Source organism: Excalfactoria chinensis, chromosome 3 (assembly GCF_039878825.1).
Source record: "Excalfactoria chinensis isolate bCotChi1 chromosome 3, bCotChi1.hap2, whole genome shotgun sequence".
Taxonomy (NCBI): domain Eukaryota; kingdom Metazoa; phylum Chordata; class Aves; order Galliformes; family Phasianidae; genus Excalfactoria; species Excalfactoria chinensis.
The window spans coordinates 48,566,526-48,584,488 of NC_092827.1; the positions used below are offsets into that span (position 1 = coordinate 48,566,526).

Sequence of the window (17,963 nt, forward strand, 5' to 3'; positions counted from 1 at the left end):
ATAATCCTCTTGGCTGTTGCAGTACTTAAACTCTCTGAAATAGTCCTTTTATTCCCCCCCCCTACCTAAACTTCAGTGACCTTTTTCACTGGATCTTTCCTCCTTCTCTTGTTTTTCTAACAGATCTCGTTAAGGAAACTTTGAATGCTGTGGTGTGCATCTTGCCATCTTAGCCTTGGGAGCCACTCAGTTGTTGGGCACTCAGCAAGCTGTGTGAGGCTCTTGTGCCTCCATGCTGTCCCTGCAGGGTTTGTGCGTCCTGCTGTGTCTCCCTCCATTCTGCCTAATGTGAAAGTGCCAGCAAAAGAAGAACAGTGATGCCTCCCCATGCTGCATCTCCTTTTGCTTTGCATTTTAGCACAGCATGCTCAGATTGTAATCAACTGTTAAAATCTGTAATACGTGACGTTGCTTTGCGCCCCTACAGTTTAAACTGGAGCACCTAAACCCCTACTTCGTGAAGGAAGAAGTAGATAACTGTAAGAGGAATTTAACCTCCTTGAAAGTATTTTCAGTTTTCCATGTAGAAGCTGCAGTATATGAATATTGCATGAATCTCAGTTTCTGAATTCTTACTTAAATGTGGCTGAAAATACATAACTGTATTTATAGTAGGAGTTACTGCCTTTGTTATGTCAGTTAGTGGAACAGACTGTGACTTTGTTTTGGGGCCTTCTGTTTTCTGGAGGTCTTTTAATTTCTTTACCTGAAAAAACAGCTAGTATTGAACTACAATTAACTGTTAATGAAAACAGAGAAAAATTATTAGGGCATGGATATTTCAAAGTAGACGTGACTAGATTTTTATTGGTCCAGGAATTACCGTTCTCCTATGGCAGAAGTTTCAATAACTGAAAAGCGCAGATGTGGTCATGGTGAATGACAACATATTTATTATTCCAGTGATTTCAACCGCAGAGAAAGAGGAGCCAAATTATAAATATGATTCAGTAGAGTGAAAAGTAGAGAGAAGTAAAGGTGAGGGCTTGGCAAAAGGTTGTCAGAGAAGTGGAAGTAGTACTGAAGAAGAGATACCTAAGATAGCGTTGGCATGTCAGTTTACATTGTTTTGGTTTTTTTTTCCTTCTTTATCCCTTGTAGTATGGTAGCACTTTGCTGTCCAAATCTGAACAGAAAATGTTTCCGTCTACCTTGTTGCTTTTTTCCTCAGGAGGATTGGTCTGACTAGATACCTAAAAATCTCTTTATGTACCTAGCTGCTGCAGCTGTATCCTTTTTGCTGAAAGGAGGGAATGGGGCTGGAATGGGATCTGCTCTGAAGATGCTGTTGTGATCTCTGGGTAGCACTGAGACTTAAAACTGGGTGGAGGGTATCCCAAAATAGGCATCCAGCTCCTATGGAGGTGAGGTTCACCTGCACTTGACAATAGCTGAAAGCAGGGCTATGTTACATGTAGTAATTTCAGTATCAGTGCTGTTCAGCAGGATAGTTCAGGGATGATGAGAGGAAAATTGCTTGGGGAGGCAAAGTTAAATCATCCTGTATTCAGCTGCTCTGCGTATATATCGTTGCTGGATGTTATTGAACTTTTGATTTAGAAAGTAAGGATGAAAAAAGTTGCTCAGATAAATTGATTTGTCACCCCTCTTCATCCTCAACCAGCCCAAGCTGGTCTTGATATTCTTGAATTCTTTGTGTCTCTGTAATGACTTAACTGATGCTTACTGCACCATGTCTCTGTCAAGATAGTTGGTATTGAGCCTCATTCACTGATAAGAGGAAGTTTTGTCTGCATAATCTCTTAAGTGGTGTTCTGATTAGGTTACTTCAAGTGATAACTGTCCACTGAGTTTATTGCCTTTTAGATTCTTGTGAGCTACCTGCAAGTTTTCACTCCTTAGTGCTTGGTAATCAGTTAGGCTGAAACTAGTGTAATTTTATTTCTTAATAGAGGTGTAAGACTTGATTGTCTTGAAATGGTAGTGAAGTACTCAGAGATGTGGAAAAAGTATCTAGAATCTTATGGTTTTAAGGAAACACTTGTTATGCTATTGCATAAATTAATGACACCTTTACATCTTGAAACCTGCATGTAGTTTTTCTTCTCCAACTGAAGAGGGGCATATTAGAAAAAGAAAAAGCAAAGAGAGAGCCTTTGTGATGAGAGAAATAGGAAGGAGTATGGAGTACGCTAGTATTAGTCAACCTCAAAAAGTGGCAGAATAAATGGAAGATGTATAGAAATCTGTGTCTTAATATGTGATATGCATAAGGGAATTTAGGATTGTTTATTTGTTCATTCCTTAGATAATATTAATCAGGATGCTCAGTGAAAATAATAAATTCTAATTTTTAAGTAAAAAAAGGGAAGCACTGGCTTATGTAGTGCACAGTGGTATATTGTGGGGTTCACTGTCATAGGATCAGTGTGAGGGAGTGAAGAGGGACTGGGCAGACTTGTGGATGCTGCTCCTTTACCTTGAGAAATCTGTCATTTCTAGAAGCCTAGGAAACTGGTCAGAGAAAAGATTTCTGTTTGCTTGCTGCTGAAGTCCTTTTTAAGACAGAGATTAATAAGTAAAATGGACTTTTGGTCCAACTGAGCTATTGCCTCTATTCTCTTAGGCTACTGAGTTTATTTACCCAGTTTGGGAGGTGCTCAGTCCTTCAACTCTTTGTTTACTTCTGCTTTTCTGATAGCATTATTGGACGTCAGCTGAACTATCAGGCCAGTTCAGATGTCATAGCTGGTATGAAAGCTCCTTATGCTGATTCTAGCCAGTTGCAGGTTAGTCCATAACAGCAGTGAGTTACACTTACATATCATATGCAGGTATAAGCAGCCTGGGATTCTGTTGATGTTTTTTGACCTATTCTCATCTCTTTACATAGCTATTTATATAGATACAGAGGTGTAATTCTCCTATCATGCATCAAGGTGTTCTGGATAATAAGCTGATTGACCTCTTATTCCTTCAATAGTTGCTTTCCAAATTACTGCTAGATAACTCTTGTTTTTTTTAAAGGTTTCTTATAGGATTGGAAAATGAAATATGAACAGTCTGCTAGGAAACTGAATCAGGTATAAATATATCAAGGGCAGAAAAATTTCCATTCCAAGCCTATCAGTTTTTAATAGGCATGTATCTTATTGCATGTTCTCACTTAGCATTCTTTTTCTCATTGCAGATTAATTTTACTATTTTTGCATAATTCCTATTTTACATGTTTCCTGAAAAGATAGAGAACTACAGTCCACCCACTCCACCCTTTTCCTTCAAATGCTGTATGTTTCCATTTGCATTAACACCTAGTCAGCTATCATATTCGTACATTGCCATGTTCAGTACATGTGTAATGCAGGAAAACTTGTGAGGCAGAACTCTGAGTCACTTTACCACCAAGCAAATGTCCAAGATCAAAAAGTAGACAGTGGCTTGTATTTTAGAGCCTGTGAAGATGTACATCTCTATCATTTGCATCTGCCTGAGAGAAATGCGATTACTGAGGATAAGCCTGTCTAGCCTCCATCATGCCTGTGTGTGCTTTGGGTGCTTTTGGGACTGCTACCTTCAAACAGTCAGAAAAAAAACTGGTGTCATGAAGAAGAAACTGGAGAGAATAAGAGAACTGGAAAAATAATATGTTGTTTTTTCTACTTTCTTTGTCAGTTTTTATTTTCTACTTTATAATCCTTCATGCAGAGTGTAGTTTGTGACCTTGGCCCAGCTAAGTGTACAGTAAGTAGAGAGGGCAGGATTTGCCAGACTTAATGGATTCACTGGAATCTTTTTTCTGATAATCTGATTTATTTATTTTTTTTTTTTTAATAATTTCAAAGCTTTATATGAAAAATGAAAAGCATGGAGTAATGAGGACTTTTCACCTTGGAAAATGATATGATGTTTTTTGGTTAGGTGGTTACAGCCAATGTGAGGATGGGATTCAGAATTCATTTCATTATTTCATCTAGGAAAAGCCATTGTATAAAGTAACAGTTTTAGGAAATAGTAACTGAAATTCCAACACTATGAAGACAGGAGGAGGTGACATGATGATTCTTTAATCTTTAATTCAGCTGTCAGCGTGAATACTTCTTAGACTTTACAGAAACATTTAATTTTAAGAACCAGAATCTGTCACGTATACAAATTAATCCATCAGAGTTAAAGTAAGTGAAGATACTGTGTGAAATATTCTCTTGTCGTCTTGGAAAATTACTTAAATGAAGTGATGCTTATGAAACTCTGAAAAAGATATCTAGAAAATAACTATTCCCAGTGTACAAAGAAAAAGGTTCTTTTCAATAAGTTCATAAATATATTCCAAGTTTATATTTGCATGTGGTTTAGTATTTTAACTGCAAAATTCAACATATATTTATGCATGTAGCTAGTAGACATGAAAGAAAAAGCAAGCCATTTAACAGTTGGGGTTCTTTAGGATGTGTAGACCTTTACTGGAGAAAGAAGCACTGCATTATATTTGTCCTAAGCTCAGCTCGTCTTTTGAACTCTTTTGCCTTTTGTTTGTTCCGTTTTGGATGTTCAGTTATGTGTAAGTATCTAGCTCACTGTACCGTAGTGCTCCGCAGTTCTGTTGGGGACTCTACTAAACAGACAGACCCACAGTTCTGTCAGGCAAGAACTGGAGTGCAAGAACTGTTTGCAACAGTATTGCAGGTTATAACTTTTGACTGTGTGATACTTTATAACTTCCAAGCTTCAGTAGCTAATGCAGTTGAATGTTGAAAAATAAGGTGTTGCAAGGGGAATTAGGTGAGGGAGAAAGAAACGTCCATTATCGGGCAAGAAGCTGTAGAGTAGAAAGTTATCTGTACTGGCATATTGTTTTGTGGTCTCCTTATACCACAATGACTTAGTGGTTGCTGATGTGATCGGCTGTCAATCATCTCTCCAATCTTCCAAAGACAAAGTCTTGTTATCAGCTAAACAGCTTTAGTTCCAAACAGCAGTGGCTCTACTGTGTATTACTGTTCTTCCCATTCACATACAAACTTAACTTCGTGTTCAACAGGAATAAATTCTGCCTCTTTCCCTCCATCTTTCTCAACTACTTTATTTTTTCCTCTAGGGTTTTGTTGATGCCTATCTAGTTCATATTCACACATGCTAATTCAAGCTAAGGAAGAGTTAATGTATTTGAAAATTTGTCTGTTTTTTCCAGCTAGACTAAAATAATTCAGTAGAAAATTTAGTCTTCCTGGCAAACCTTTTCTCATCTCTAGTGATAGATCATGGGCAACTCATAAAGTTTGCCTTTATGTTTGTGCTACATGGTTTTAATTATCCTGGAGTAACTGGAAGAGTATCTCCTGAGTGGGACATAACAGTGATCACAGTGTAGGTGGAAACAGAGGCTTACTACATTACTCCACCTGGGCTATCCTAAGTCTGCATGGCCTGATGGAACCCACCTAGGGATGCTGAGGGAGCTGGTGGAAGTGATTCCCAAGCCTCTTTCAACTGTCTAAGCATTCCTGATCAACCAGAAAGGTCACTAAGGACTAGTCAATTGTAGGATCATAGAATTGCTTAGGTTGAAAGGAACCTCAAGGATCATCAAGCTCCAATCATCCTCCCCCCCCCCCCCCCCCCCTCCCCCAGCTCCCACCACATGCAGGACCACCAACCTCTATAACTAATATTAGACGAGGCTGCCCAGGGTTCCATCCAACCTGGCATTGAACACCTCCAGGGATGAGGCATCCACAGCCTCTCTGGGCAGCCTGTTCCAGCACCACACTACTCTCACTGTAAAGAACTTTCCCCAGTATTCAACCTAAATCTTCCCTCCTTCAACTTAAAACAATTTCTCCTTGTCCTTGTACAAAGGTGACTCCCCTCCTGTTTGTAGGCTCCCTTTAGGTTCTGGAAAGCTGCAATGAGGTTACCCTGCAGCCTTCTTTTCTCCAGGCTGAACAAGGCCAGATCCTTCAGCCTGTTTTCATAGGGGAGGTGCTCCAACCCTCTGATCATCTTTGTGGCCATCCTCTGGACCCTCTCCAACACCTTCCTGTCTTTCTTGTAGTGGGGTCCCCAGGCCTGAACACAGTGCAAGGATCTCACTAAGGCAGAGTAGAGAGGGATGATCACTTCCCTGTCTTTGCTGGCCACCCCTCTTGTGATGGAGTTCAGGATACCATTTGCTTTCCAAACCGCAAGAGTACACTGCTGGCTCATGTTTGGCTTTTTATCCACCAGGACCCCTAGGTCCTTCTCTGCAGGGCTCCTCTCAAGGATTGCTCCTGTCAGTCTGTATAAATGACTGGGATTCCTTTGGCCCAAGTGTGAAACTTTTGCACTTTGCTGTGTTGAACCCCATTAGATACATGTGGGCCCACATTTCAAGTCTGTTGAGGTTCCCTCTGTTAAGGTCTGTTGAATGGCATCCCTTCCTTCCACAGTGTCACCCATACCACTCAGTTTGGTGTCATCAGCAAACTTGCTGAGGATGCTCTCAATTCCAACATTGATGTTATTGATAAAGATGTTAAAGAACACCATTCCCAAGATGAACCTCTGGGGGAAACTGCTTGCTACTGGCCTCGATGCAAACATAGAACCACTGATCACCACCCTTTGTCTGTGGCCTTTCAACCAATTTCTTATCCACCATGTGATCCATCCATCAAAATCACATCTCTCCAATTTGGAGATAAGGATTTGGAGGGGGGGGAGGGGGGAAATGGATCATACCAAACACCTTACTTGAGTCCAGGTAAATGACATTGGAATTGGTTGCCTTCCTTTTCTCCACCAATGCCACCACCCCACCATAGAAGCCCACCAGACTGGTTAGGCATGGCCTTCCCCTGGTGAAGCTGTGGTGGCTGTCTTGGATCACACCCTCATTCCTCATATGATCTAGTATGTCATCCAGGAGGATTTGCTCCGTGATCTTCCCAGGCACAGAGGTGAGACTCACCAGCCTGTAGTTCCCCAGTGTGTCCCCAGTGTTACTCTTATCTACAAGAAGGATCATACTGGAGGGTCAGGGGAACTACAGGCCTGTAAGTCTGACCTGGGATCAAGGAAACAGAACATCTTGAGTGAGACCATGTGTCAGGTCCTGTATTTTGGCCTCAACAACCCAAAGCAACACTACAGTGCTGGAGCAGAGTGGCTCAAAGACCGCGTGGAAGAAACACCTGTGGGTGTTGGTTGGCACTTGGCTAAACATTAGCAATCAGTGTGCCCAGGTAACTAGGAAGGCCAATGGCATCCTCGTTGTGGAAAGGTGGTAGTCAGCCTCTTCTCCTGCATACCTAGTGATAGGACTAGAAGGACTGGCCTCAAGTTGTAGCAGAAAAGGTTCAAGTTGTGTATTTTGAAAAATTTCCATAAGAGTGGTCGTGTGCTGGAGCATGCGTGTTGAGTCACCATCCCTGGTGGTGTTCAGTAAATGTTTAGATGTGATACTAAGGGACATGGTTTAGTGGAGAATTATTGGTGGTAGGTGGATAGTTGGGCTAGGTGATTTTGGAGGTCTTTTCCAGCTGACATCCATAATTCTGTAATTCACTGTTAGTTGGGAGAGTTTCTTTTCGTGGTATTGTGACCAGCAATTTTACTTAAATAATGGATTAGGGAAGTATTTACTGTTTGCCACTTTTGGCCATCATTAGCATTGTTTTTGATGGTTTAATACTGTGCACCCCTAACTCTTGTCACTGCTCTCTTTCTCCTGCTTTCACCATAGACTTTGATCTGAGTAAGTTGATGGCAGAGATGAAAATCCAAATGGTCAGAAAAAGGCAATAAGAATACTAATTCTAAAAGTTCACTTTGGGTCTCCAGTCTCAAAGATGAGATGACTGAGATCTCTGAATAGTGTTCTTCTCCAAAACACTATTGGTAAAAAGTCAGCGTCGTCCTAATGTTCATCATCCTACCTCTGCCTTTCAGGATATGTGTGCTATCCATGCATGTTTAAACTGTGTATTTGGTTCTTGCATGCTTTCTGCCTCCTTGATGAGAAGATCTGCATTGAGATCTTTAATATTGTTAACCATGACACTTCTCATGGCAGTGTCCTGAGAAGACCATTGGTTGTGTCTGCAGTACTACGTGCAGGTATGCTCAGCTGAGCACGCTGAGTATTGCTTGTGTGGGCCTCTGCAAGCTGAAGAAAGTCCCTGAGTGCGTGGCCTCAGTGTTTTGAAAGCACTGTGTTAGTCCCTGCACCAGTCTCAAGGTGGAAACCAGCTGCAGAAAGGCCAGGTGTAACCTATCTGTGGGCCCCTCCCTTCTTTCTGTGTACATTACAGTTGGTTATATGAGCCCTCTCCCTTCTTTTTACTACTGTCTGCCTCTCACTCTTTGGAAATAGCAAAGGTTGCAGTGTGGTCTGAATGCAAGCCAGGAGCCCTGCCTTGCTGTTCCTCATTCTTCCTCCCCTGTCCTTCTCCCCAGAGCTGCTGATTTGCACAGCAGAGCATCCCCCAGGAAGGCAGCGTCCCCAGGGCTCTGCTACTTGGTCTTCTGGGCCTGGCCCTGCTTTCTCCCCTCTCCCACCCAGGCCAGCTTGCAATACTGAGGGGCTGGGGGCACACAGGGCAGCCATGCACAGTCTCTCCACCCTTCGGCCTCGCTCCTGGAGCTGGGGCTGTGTACCAGCCTCACCCCCACCACCAGGTAGGAGAACATGGGTCCTTGGTGCAGAGTGAGCATGTGAGGGTGGAGCTCACTGAGTTTAGGCAGGGTGGGGGGTGAGTGGCTTCTCTGGTCCTTGGTTTTGCTGTCCCTTTGCACTGCCAAGTGCTGTGTGTGCCTCGCTGGTCCTGCAAGGGGTTGTGCAGGTGCACTCAGTTTTCTGTGTGTTAGCTGGCAGAAAATGTCTCCTGAACAACCTTTATGCTTATACTACTTAACACTTTCTTTTACTGCTTTATGCACACCTATTTTGCAGGACTGCTGGGGTTCTTCAGGCTTCAGAGTTAAAAATAGCATTTAATTATGAAGTAGTGGTGGTGAAATGGTGGTGAACCGGTATCTGTTGTGATCATACTGACATAGTATCAGTGTATATCTTTATAAGCTGGTTTCTCTCTCAGCCATGATAGCAGTTTGTCACACAAAATGGTAATATTTATTAACAGAATTGTGCAGTAATAATGGAAAAGCATGGGAGCAGCTTGGCATTGATACATTGTCATGCACAGAATTCTTCCAGAGTTCCTGAGTGATCACTGATTGTGCTGCACTTGATGAAGAGTTGCCTGCTTTGCAATGCCTGTTAACTAATAGATTTTTTTGATGTGTTTGTTTCCATTTGCAGCTTCAGTTTGTACATCCCGTGAATCTCTTTTGAAACTTGTTGATACACAAGCATCTTTAAAAGTCAATTACAATCTTTTTCTTCCTCTTTAGATGACAATCAAAACAAAACCAATGAAAAGAAAGAGAAGAAGATGGTTTCTCAGAAGCCTCACGGTACCGTAGAATATACTGTAAGTATTGCACTATGGTTTGTTCTTATCTGCTTTTTGAAAGTGGAGTTGTTGAGGCTGACATAGAGCCAGTGGCATAAAGCAGAACGCATGAAATGAATACTAAATGATATGTTTGTATGAATCTCAGTAGGATCTGTTCCGGTTATCATTGTGAGAGGAGAGCCAGGCTTGCATCTGGAACTGCTGTTCAGCCCAGGTGCTCTGCTTTTTCTCACAGCTGCCAGCCCTGTTTTTATTTCTGGGTGTGACCCTTTCATAGGATAATTGGTTTTGTTACTTTGAAAAATACTTCCGGTGTTGCTCAGGGGCATCAAGCAGATGCTTGATCCTGAGATGACTGTGTGATCTTTCTCTAAGGAGCCTTGAAAGAGCTGCCAGAGCTCAGAGAACTGCCTCTGAGCAGAAAGCCCCTGTGTGTCATCCAGGGTCCTGGAACAACACTTGCACTCGATCCTCCCACACCCAACATAGCTGTAGAAAGCTTGTGTCCTATCTGGGAGCAAAACAAGTGTGCGACTTACTGGGACTGCTGAAGGTGTAATGAGCTTTTCAGTGTGTGTCCATCTGCCATTCTAGTTCTAATTAAGGTACTGCTGCTTTAAAGTTTTGTGACAAAATGAGTGGGGTGTCTATAACACATCTCCATTTTTTTACCTATTGCATAGTGTGAGAGAGGTAGGTTTGTTGTGGTTTTTTTTTATGTATTGACTTTGGCTTATCATATGATCTGTTAAAAAGGGAGTGTGTTCAATCATCAAATCCATTCCCTGCAAACAGTTTTAGATGGTTACAGTCTAGCTGTTAAACTGTATGTGATTGCCACCTTTATCTTAAGCTTCAACTCTTTCTTCAGGCTGGAAATCAGGACACCATAAACAGCATAGCGTTAAAGTTTAACATCACCCCAAACAAGCTTGTGGAACTCAATAAGCTTTTCACACACACGATTGTTCCAGGGCAGGTAATTTTTTTATGTTTTATATACCTGAAATCTGATTATTTGCTATGCATCTAAGGCTTTTTATTGCTTTCTGCATATATTTGGGTACCTAGATGCAAAGATAATGGACAGTAATTTAAATCTCTCAAACGTCAACTTTACGTGGAGCTGGTGGGGGGAGAGGAGGATGTACTTTTATAATTGCCATATCTGATATCTGCTATTTATTTGCTGTCACTAAAGCTTTAAGACAACTCTGAAGCTCAAGAGGGAAATGGAGCTGTTGTAAGCGAGTAGAATTCATGGAAAGCCTAGATAAATTATATTATATGATACATTAAAGAATTAGAGAGTTGGATACAATAATTGAAATGGCTCTTTGACATTATTTTGGAGATGAGTCAGTCTCCTGTAAAGTGGGAAATAAGTAGACTGCTTTTGAGAGGGTCAGCTAGAGGAGATGCAAATGTGAAGGCTAATACGTGGCTCCTGAAGAGTAGATCTCTGTTGTTGCATCACAGACAGAAAGGGTCTGAAGTATCCTGATCTGCAGATGGGAAAACTGAGGCACAAAGAAACAGCAATACCAAAAAGACAAAAGCTGGGATAAGCTAAATGATTTTGTTTCTCAACACACCATTTTTCAGGTGCTAGTTTTGTGGTTGTAATTGTTGCAAGGGAAAATGGGATTACAGTTTTGGAGGGAAAATAGGACCTCTTTGTGTGGGGAAATGTGTTATTTTCTTACTTGTTCTGCAAAGTAAAATGCAGAACTATATTCCATAATTAGACTACACATACTCCACCATCACCGCTAATGTAGAAAGATTCTAGAATTTGAAGTAGTTAAGTGTGTTGCAATCATGAAAAACTGATACTGAGTTGTCCTTCTAGTAGAACATTGTATTTGTAATGAGTAACTTTTTAAAACCAGTCTTAATGTTTTTCATGCTTTTGTATTTAGATTCTCTTTGTACCAGAAACGAGTGTTGCCAGGCTGCCTTCTTTCAGTCCTGGTGCTCCCATTTCTCCTTCGTCATCAGATGCAGAATATGATAAACTCCCTGTAAGTCAGACGTTGGTTCACACCAGTCTCATGTTCACAAAACATTTCCTGATTCTGAAGCTGACATTCAGGGCTGTGTAAATAGCTGTTTGTTGAAGTTACAGTTCTGACCTCATGTGTAGCGTTATTGATTAGTGCTGTTACTTAGTGTCAAGTAATATTTTAATATGTTGCTGTACAAATTTTACATCTTTACAATAATCAAAATTAAGGGATTCTGTCTGAGCAGAGCAATCAAATACAAGATAAGCTGGGCCCAGAGTATAACAGGGCACTTGGAAATAGTGTGTGGCTTCTAAAGAATAGAAAGTTGGATGTGGATTTACTGTTTCATCCTGGAGATTTCTATACTGCTCTGCAGGTTTTCTGCTCTGTTCTGCAGCCTTAATCCTGCATGGGGATCTCTTTGCATGGGAATACTAGTTTGACAGAGAAGTCACTTTCTTGCTAGCAAGTGTACTATGGTTGTACCCATATAAGACAAGGCCACTCGGCTTAATATTTGTGACAGGCCTTGATGTAGTTGAATTTTCATTTTACTTGGAAGGGTGGTTGTAATTAGTGTTTTCAGGGAATTAGCTGTTCATTTGCTGATAATAAAACAATTAGACATTTCAAATTCAAAACTACTCAAGAGAGAAAATGGAAAGAAGCTTGGAGTGTAACACTGTGTTTGACCCTGGTGCTATCCCTCTGTGCCTTCTGCATGGGAAATCACACCAGTGCCAGTGGGGTGCACCGTGTGTGGAGATCTTCAGCATGGATGGGGTAGCAGGACTGGCCCTCTCTTAATGAGAGTACCTCATTGAAACATAGTAGATTTACTGGACTTGACATTTGAGTTTCTTGCCTGTTATTTGGAAGAATTTTTTGTAATGTAAGATTTTTCTTCCTTACCACATACTGCATTATGTGTACGTATGTATCGATGTATGCATGATCACCAGTTTTCTTCTTTTTGATTAAAACAAACAAACAAACAAAAAGTTGGTTAAGCTTGATTACTTTTTTTTTTCAGTCTTGTGAAATGTAGAAGTAGATGGTTTTGGTCTTGTTGTTCCGCACTAAGCTTTTTCTTTCTTAAGGATGCTGATTTGGCAAGAAAGGCCTTCAAGCCGGTTGAGAGAGTCTTGTCTTCCACTTCAGAAGAGGATGAGCCTGTTGTTGTCAAATTTTTAAAAATGAATTGTCGTTACTTCACAGATGGTAAGGTATGTGGAACTCGGGCTCTGGGGACATTTCTTTTAAGATTCTTTGAATCCAAAGTCTGTGTGTTTGAGAGATGAGTACTGTGGGAGCCAGGTGTACTTGTATGTTTGTAAAGAATGTAAATGTTGCAGTGGCTTTATCTGTCATTGCTGTGTTCATTGCTGTCATAGCAACATGTAGTATGATTTCTTTCTTTAATGTTTGGAATCTGTTACAATAACTGCTTTATGGAGGAGCAGCTCTTCTAACAACCTTCATTCCTTTATCATGCCTTAACCAGAAATACTCTGCTTCAGAGTGTACTGTTAGATGCAGAAGACTACACTTTAATCCTGACTCGTCTGAGCTTTGGTTGTCCAGTTGCATCAAGTTGTGCAACAGCTTCGTAAGAGATGAACACATGCCTGTCTATCTCATTTACAACTTTAAGCTAAATTTTAACTCTTTCCAAATCAGTGTTTCCAAATGTGACCAGGTTGATTCTGCGCTTACTAATGAAGGTCACATGAACTCTAATAAAAAGGTTAACATTGGTTAACGTTGCACAAGATCTTTTCTTTCTTTTCCTTGGAGCCATTCTTGTGACATACATGTTCTTGCTGGGACTGCAACTCTAAATTTTACTGTGACTGTTTTGGGAAAGAGGGCATAATGTTTGTGCAGTGTCTTGGTCCTGTTCTCAAGGTTGCAGTACTTTAGCTGTCTATTTTCATATAACTGCTGTTGTTGAGTCCAGTTTCAGATAGATGTGGCTCCATGATTGTGTTTTCAGGTTCTCTGAAATTGATAATTCTGGTGGTTTAAAGTTTAAAGTTGTTTTTTTTTTTTCCCCCTAATCCTATGATTTTTCTAAGAATACTTTTACACTTCACGTTTTTGATTTCTTTTTGCATGAAGTGAATGTGGATTGTATTTAATCACTCAGCAATTTCTGCAGTCTCCTATTTTGTAGAAAGCAGTGGGGGGCTACTTGATTTCTTGCATGTAAATTAGGGCCGTACTATTGCACTGTTGTGTGATGCTTGCTAAGTGCAAAGGACATATATTGCTTTTTGGCCCTGGGACTGAAACAACCATTAGCAGTCAAAGCAGTGGAATGTGGGACAGCTTGAAATGTGGTCACATGTCAGAGGTTGAATGCTGGATGGTGACTAATGCAGTCTCTTATCAAATCAATGGCTAGGTCACATCTTAGTGAATTAAATGCATCTTCTACAGTTGTGCAAAAAATGGTTGGGTCAGTAGTACCAGGGAGGAAGTGACTTCATAATAACTGCTTATGTACAGAAGCTTTCTGCATGTACCTTTTGGAACTCCAGATCAAGATGATTTGGAATTCATCTTAGCACAGTAACCTTGACATTTCCATGATGAAGATTGCCTTCAGGCATGCTAGTTTCATATAAATATATATGCTGTGTGAGACTGGCTGTAGTTTGGATGAATGTGTTTGTTTTTAAAATTCTCTTCCCTGTTTTGTCTGAGGCTCATTAATAGTCTGTAACTCTAGCTTGTAGCAGTCAATGCTGAAAGCTGAATAGTTCAACTGTTCTTCCATAACGGACGTGAACTTGAGTGTCACTAAGAAATCTTTTTCTTTACTCTGCCTATGATGTCTGACTTGATGCAATTGGAAAAATGTTTTGTTATCAAATATTGCATGACAGTGGTATAAAAAGGCAGGAGAGAGGTTTTTTGTTTCGTTGGCTTTTCTTTTTTAGTCTAGTAGACAAAAACCTCATAAGTTATGATAAGTTAATTATATCTGATATGCTAACTCTTTGTTCTTCTACTTTAGGGTGTAGTTGGAGGAGTCATGATAGTAACTCCAAACAACATCATGTTTGATCCACATAAATCTGATCCTCTGGTAATTGAGAATGGCTGTGAAGAATATGGGCTAATCTGCCCCATGGAGGAGGTTGTCTCTATAGCTCTCTACAATGACATCTCTCACATGAAAATTAAAGATGCATTGCCATCGTAAGAAGTGTTCTTTCCTGAACTTATGTTATTGAATTTTCCCTAACAGTCATGGAAAGGAGTTGGAGGGAGGGGGGGGGGGGAGGGGATGGGGGAAGGTTTAATGCAGCAGAATAAAACAAACCGGGAGAAAAATGCCAGCAAATGAATGATTCACGTATGTTCTTTTGCTTACTTCTTAGAAAACTTCAGTGGCAGTAAAGAGAAATGTGTTGTAAGTGTGAGAATGCCAGTGCAAAGGAGACCAGTTAAAAAGAGTACTAATTAAAGCTTAGGTGTTGTGCCATGACTGGGCTCTTGCACTGTCAGGTCCATAGGGATATTTCAGTGGAATTGAAAAGAATTAGATTTTTTTGAACCATTTGATGTGTTATCGGGATAGTTCTGAGAGGGTTGTTTGTAACTTTTGAAGATAATGCCTTAACTGTCTCTTTCAGGACTTGTAAAAATATTGTTTTGTAGAATGTTTCCAACTCAGAACCAATTCAGAAGAGTTTTGATAGTTAGAATTTGTAACACGTAGCAGACTTTTGAGCACAGAGAAGATGGTATTTTAATTTACATGCGGTGTAACTGCTGCTTAATTTGTTCTAAGCAAAACTTTGTCCTTATGGATAGTACTTACTTCCTAAGTGAAATTCACCAATGTTTCTCTATTTTCTTAGTTCAAGAAAAATTTTCTAGATACTTGTGTTATCTTCATTACCAGACTGCCTACTAACCAGCTTCTGAGTGATGAAAATCATCTATTCTCATTCACCTCAGACTTTTTAGCAGTAAGATGGAGCTTATGCTGTTGTCTGCTGGTTTTAAGAATTTTCCATTGTAAAACATTTTAAATGTCTTGCATTAAAAATAAATATGTGGGAGTCTGCATTCAGATAGTATAACTTAGTGCTGGATAAAAGAAAATGGACCGTTGCCAGTTGTGTTTGTGGAAAACATGTTTAAAGAGCACATACCTTATCTGTGATTTGCTTTCTTCTCAAAAATGCATTTTTACTGACTTAGGGAGCATGAAAACCCATTGAACTACCAATGAGCAGAGCCTGACAGTTCTCAAGTGTGGGAAGCAATAATACTAATATGATAAAATGAATTTCCAGTAGCTAAATACGTGTCCCTTCTTTTCGTTACTGAGCTTCTAATAACCTTGTGCATTTTTATTACATGTGCCATATCTTCACCTGTGTTGCATAGTCTGCAAAGTGTGCTACTCATTTTAGTTTGGTATTTTCCTTTCCACATTTTTTTTTCTTTAAAGTCATTCATTTGTACTGGTCTATGTTTATTTTGGAGAAAGTAATTTTTAGTTGAGTTTCAAAACTTAAGTTGATATATTATTCATTTTTTATGTTTTTCATTTTTCTTTTATTTTTTTCTTCTGTTTCCATTTTGCTTTTAACATCCTATGTACATCCATCATTTAACCTGGCAGTGACATACCAAAGGATCTTTGTCCTCTGTACAGGCCAGGAGAATGGGAAGACCTTTCCTCTGAGAAAGATATCAATCCTTTCAGCAAATTCAAATCCCTTAGCAAGGAAAAGAGGCAACAGAATGGTGATTCACCCAGTGTTCCAGGTGCCAAACAGATAAAACCTTCAGATAAAGAAAAGTCTGCTGATTTTGAAGTTCTTCAGTCATCTGAGAGTACGGGCTCAATTAAATCCAAGTCACTGGAGTTTTATAATAATATCACTGCCACTGAACATTTGGAAAAGTTTGCTGCAGATCCACTTGTCAAGGAGCCTTCTGAAGAAAAAAATGTTTCAGACATCAGAACCAAAGAAGACTCCCTTTCAGGAGGAGGAGGGGATGATTTCATTGATCTGGAAAAGGTGCCATCTCGTATGGATAGAGGGTTGGACAGGAAAATCTCATTAATGGAAGGCTTGTTGGCTGACCCCAGGGAGTTGGGGAGAACGAAGCAGCAGGTAACCAAACCCACTACAGAAGTCCAGGAGCACTTCACAGTTGATTCCTTGGAAAAAAAGGACAGTGTTGAACCTAAAGCTGATTTAGACTTAGAGCTATGTGAAAAACAAGATGTTATTCCAGAAGTAAACAAATGTGTCAGTTCCCCAACAGGTAAGGTGGAGACTGCATTGGACACTAAGAAAGAGCTAGAGAAAGATAAACTTATAGAATTTTATCTCAATAAAGATGGGAGTGGGTCTCAGTCATCTGAAGACTTGCACAAGGCTGAAATCCAGAAAGGTGAAAACAATAAAGCAATTGGTATAGACCTTACACTTAGCTGTTCAAAGTCCCAAGCTGATGAAGTCCATACAGTTAGAAGTATGGAGCTTGATTCCTGCTGTGTTGGAAGGAAAGCACCTTCATTAGAAAGCAGCGCAGCAGCAGCAGAGGAAAAGGATCTCAAAGAGTCTCTGGACTCTTCGTTAGTACCAGCTGTAGACAAGACCTGTCAAGAAACACAGTTAGACAATCAATCAGAGGTCAGACTGTGGCTGCTGCAGAAAATTCAAGTGCCAATTGAAGGTAGGTCTCTGGTTATCCTTGTTTCCTCTGAGACTCGGACAGCATTATGACGGTAACCTTTGCATTGATATCCTTCTGCTCTGAATTTTCTCTTTTACGTATATAATGCTTGGTCTCTTCTTTTTTACTGTTGTATATTATAATTTTATATTTTATGATATTTAGAAGAAAAAGATGCACCTTCAGGCTCCCTAAATTTCTAGTTTAATAAGTAGTTTATGTGCTCTTTCCGTATTCAGTGATTACAGTTTATATAAACCTTATGTAATGTAAGCTTCACTGTTGTTTACTGGCTTTAAGAACAGTAAAATGTCAACCAGTTGGAACATTGACATGGATGCATCATGGCATAGGAGTTGTTACTGCTTATCTATCAATAACTTCTTCTGCTTCAGTGAAGTTAGTAAATGTATTTCTAATCAAATCTAAAGTATTGCATTGTTATAAAGTCATCTTGACGCAGTATCCTTCTGGTGTCTTTGATGCTATGTAAGCCTCTAGGGAAGTGATAAATAGGAGTGTATGTAGAGTCTTACTGATCCTTTTGTTTTAGTTAGTGATTGGTTTATTGTGAATAAAATTTGAGAAACAAAATGAAATCTTAATTTAAGTAGCGTGTTCACAGATTGTTATTTCTACTGCTACTCGGGACATCTGAGCATGAGTCCATCCCCACGTTTTAGTTTAATATGCTACTGGCCATAATTCCTTGATTCATATGAGATAGTGGAGGGCAATTCAAGTGGAAGTCTTTATTTTAAAAACAGTTGCTCTTAAAATAGTTTTCCTTTTCCCTAATGTCTCAGTAGTTGCACTTGGTGCT

At 40.0% G+C, this 17,963-nt stretch overlaps 1 protein-coding gene across 9 annotated transcripts in view; it reads left to right on the forward strand.

The window, feature by feature from the left end:
- NCOA7 (nuclear receptor coactivator 7) overlaps positions 1–17,963 on the forward strand; it is a 91,138-nt gene that overhangs the window by 53,979 nt on the left and 19,196 nt on the right. For 4 of the 9 annotated variants that reach the window (XM_072331119.1, XM_072331116.1, XM_072331118.1 and 1 more), the window contains 6 exons: positions 9,355–9,434; positions 10,291–10,398; positions 11,342–11,443; positions 12,529–12,654; positions 14,451–14,635; positions 16,074–17,140. In XM_072331119.1, the coding sequence (XP_072187220.1) occupies positions 9,355–9,434; positions 10,291–10,398; positions 11,342–11,443; positions 12,529–12,654; positions 14,451–14,635; positions 16,074–17,140 (1,668 nt within the window). Of the gene's footprint in view, positions 1–8,302; positions 8,620–9,354; positions 9,435–10,290; positions 10,399–11,341; positions 11,444–12,528; positions 12,655–14,450; positions 14,636–16,073; positions 17,141–17,963 lie in introns of those variants that run through there. The other 5 variants (XM_072331122.1, XM_072331123.1, XM_072331121.1 and 2 more) reach the window with 4 other exon arrangements.